Source organism: Nicotiana attenuata, unplaced genomic scaffold (assembly GCF_001879085.1).
Source record: "Nicotiana attenuata strain UT unplaced genomic scaffold, NIATTr2, whole genome shotgun sequence".
Lineage (NCBI taxonomy): Eukaryota > Viridiplantae > Streptophyta > Magnoliopsida > Solanales > Solanaceae > Nicotiana > Nicotiana attenuata.
The window spans coordinates 1-2,818 of NW_017680956.1; the positions used below are offsets into that span (position 1 = coordinate 1).

Consider the following 2,818-nt stretch of genomic DNA (forward strand, 5'->3'; position numbering starts at 1 on the left):
TATTCGGACTTGATTGCTTTATACAGAGTTTTTCTTTTTAATTCAGAAAGAGAAACAGATTACCCAATTATGACTAACTGTAAATTTACCTATCTAAAAAAAAAAATTATGACCAACTTGAGTTCTTGAAGCACCAAAGCACCATAAAAAGACAGACAACCAAAGTAGGTACCTTGCAATGAGAAAGCAAACAATTGGACTGAATTATAAAGAGAAGGCATCAGGTACAAAAAGCACACTAACGGTCTGTATCAAATTGAAAACTAGTAAAAATTCCGAGAAGAAAAATAAATAACAGAGGAAACTTCTCTACATGGTAAAAGAAACTCAAGAAATAGAAACTTCATGTTTGGCTCGGCCCAAGATGAACTCTTTACGTATCTGGAGAGGGATAAAGATATATGTCAGAGATGAAAGTCCAACCTTTAAATTATGAGGTGTAAGCACAGCCACACGACCTGAGCATAACTCCAAGAAAACAACCTATCATCAATAAACCAGAATCAACAAAAACTACTGTGGAAGCCTAAAAATAGAAGAAAATTGGCAGCTAAAGCAGGCTGCTACCAATTACTCAATACAAAGTCAAAAGAAGCACCTGCGGTTTCAAAAAATTGATCACGGCTTCGACTTCTTGGCAGGATTCCTGTGACCATGCATTGAAAACTTATGTGATTATACAACCCTCTATAAGCTCATTCTATTCTATAATTCGATGAATACACTAAATTGCCAATATGAGCCATGAATGGTACTCCTAATAATAATATGAAGAAAACTATTGCAGGAATATAAGTTGATCGATATTAGTTCAAAATTACTAACTTCTGAGAATTCATTTCTCAAAAAGAAATTCGCATAAATACAATAAATTAAATTCAAGCTTCAAGATAACTTCATCTTACTAAAACATATGGAAACATATGGAAGGAAAACGCCAAATTTACCGCAGAAACGTGAGCTGTGCCAACAACATACACATCGCAAATGCCTCCGTCGGCAGAAGATTCACAAGTGAGTGTCATTACATTCCTCGAAAGTTCCTCCGGCAAAACCTTCCTTTCGTATGGTTGACTTTGACCTTCACCTTCTTCATTCACCGACGAAACCTCATCAACCCCTCGTTCTTCCACTACGCTCTCATCAGAACCTTCTGAATTTGTAGAATTAACAATTTCTCCATCGACTCGAACAAAATCCTCGAAGCCGGACGCCGCAAGCCGATCCGAATCCATTCCCGCCGGCGTAAAGCGGCTGGGTACAGCGGAGAAAGTTTTGGAATTTGAGGCAATTGAGAAGGACTTGTGGCCGAGGTTTGTGACGGAGAATGGAGGGGCGAGAGATTTGACGGTTAAAAAGCGAAGGCGGGAATCGCCGATGAATGAGTAGAATCGTTGTGACTCGGCCGAACTGAGGTAGCTGAGTGTATTACGAGTCAATCGATGCATATGGAGGTTTTTCAGTTGCGTAGCTACAATGAAACAAACCGTTGATGGGATCTTATTGTGCCTTACTTGTACGATTGGATTTTCGCGACACGTGGCAACCGATTCTGATTGGATTATGTGCTCTCGTACCTTACCAGAGTGTCAAGTTTTCTTTTGACACGAAAATAAATAAGTTTTCCTTCCGGGAAAAAAAGGTTAAGTGTCAAAAAAAGGGTACCTTTCCCATACACTATTTGAAATCTTATTATTCTCTTTACTCAAGTTTCAATTTAATTACATAAAAATATATAATTTACTAATTATATATATTTTAGAAATTAAATGAGATATCAATTAACTCCTTATAATCTCGCTAACGTACATAACCCATCCCCCCCTCCCCCCACGTTTCTCTATTCATACTCCCTACGATTCTGATACTCTCTCCCTCCATGAACGCTCTCATCCATTTTTGTTCAAAAATCTTTTATAATATCTCTCTCAAACTTTTTGATTTCTCTCTCAAAATCCATACGAAATCGTTAACAGCTTCAAATTTTCCTTTCCTTTACGATGAAGAAGAAAGGATTTCCAAAGATAAGCCCTAAAAAGCTAATATTGGTGATATTCCTACTTTTGATTTGGGTGCTTTCTCACAGGATTCACCCAAAAAATGGTGAAATCAAGACATGCAACACCAAAGACAAAGTCCAAGCTTTCCCCTCGCGAAGCTAGGCCAGAAGCGCGAACAAAACTCAAGCATGACAGGGATGCTGGTGAAGCCTCGGCATCTGCTAAATTAGTAAAGCGGAAGGGCAAAGAAATTGCTCGTGATGATGATTTCGTCGAAGAAGAAGTTATTCCGAAACCTGCACAAAAAAATAATCAAAATTTCTCCTACTGTCAAACCTTCAAAAAGGAAGATGGTTCAAAAATCTCCTAAAGCAAAAGCTTGGTGCAATTAGTGAAAGTAAGGTGACTGGGAGATTAGCAAGAAGAAAAAGTGCACAAGCTGTGAGGGAGAGAACACGAGTCCGGAACAAAAAGAATTAGTTGTCCTTTCAGTAGAAAATTTGTAGTGAAAGTGTTATAGTTGGATTGTATTAAAGTTGTAGGAAAATTGTTTATTAAGAACAATCCAACTACAATTATTTGTAGCAGATTTGTGTTATAGTTGTTTTACCTTTTGTTTTGTTATTTTGTCCAGAATTCTACTACTTACAATAGAAAACATCTATAGCATATTTTTTTGTTGAAAGTTATTAGTACTTGATCTCGATATTGGTACTATATAATTTCTTTATAGCATAACTACAATTATGTCTACAACTACTATACAAAAATATAGAATCTATTCAAATTTAGCAGTGTTGTTAGGAAAAGCTTAAAAT

General features: G+C 36.8%; 1 protein-coding gene across 1 annotated transcript; it reads right to left on the reverse strand.

Moving 5' to 3' along the window:
* Nucleotides 1–423: 423 nt before the first annotated feature.
* Nucleotides 424–1,564, reverse strand: LOC109221892 (the record flags this gene model as incomplete). Its single annotated transcript, XM_019386324.1, is given in 3 exon segments — nt 424–483; nt 599–646; nt 948–1,564. Coding segments are annotated over 3 exon segments (609 nt in total), but the record flags the coding sequence as incomplete, so codon positions are not given.
* Nucleotides 1,565–2,818: the final 1,254 nt, after the last annotated feature.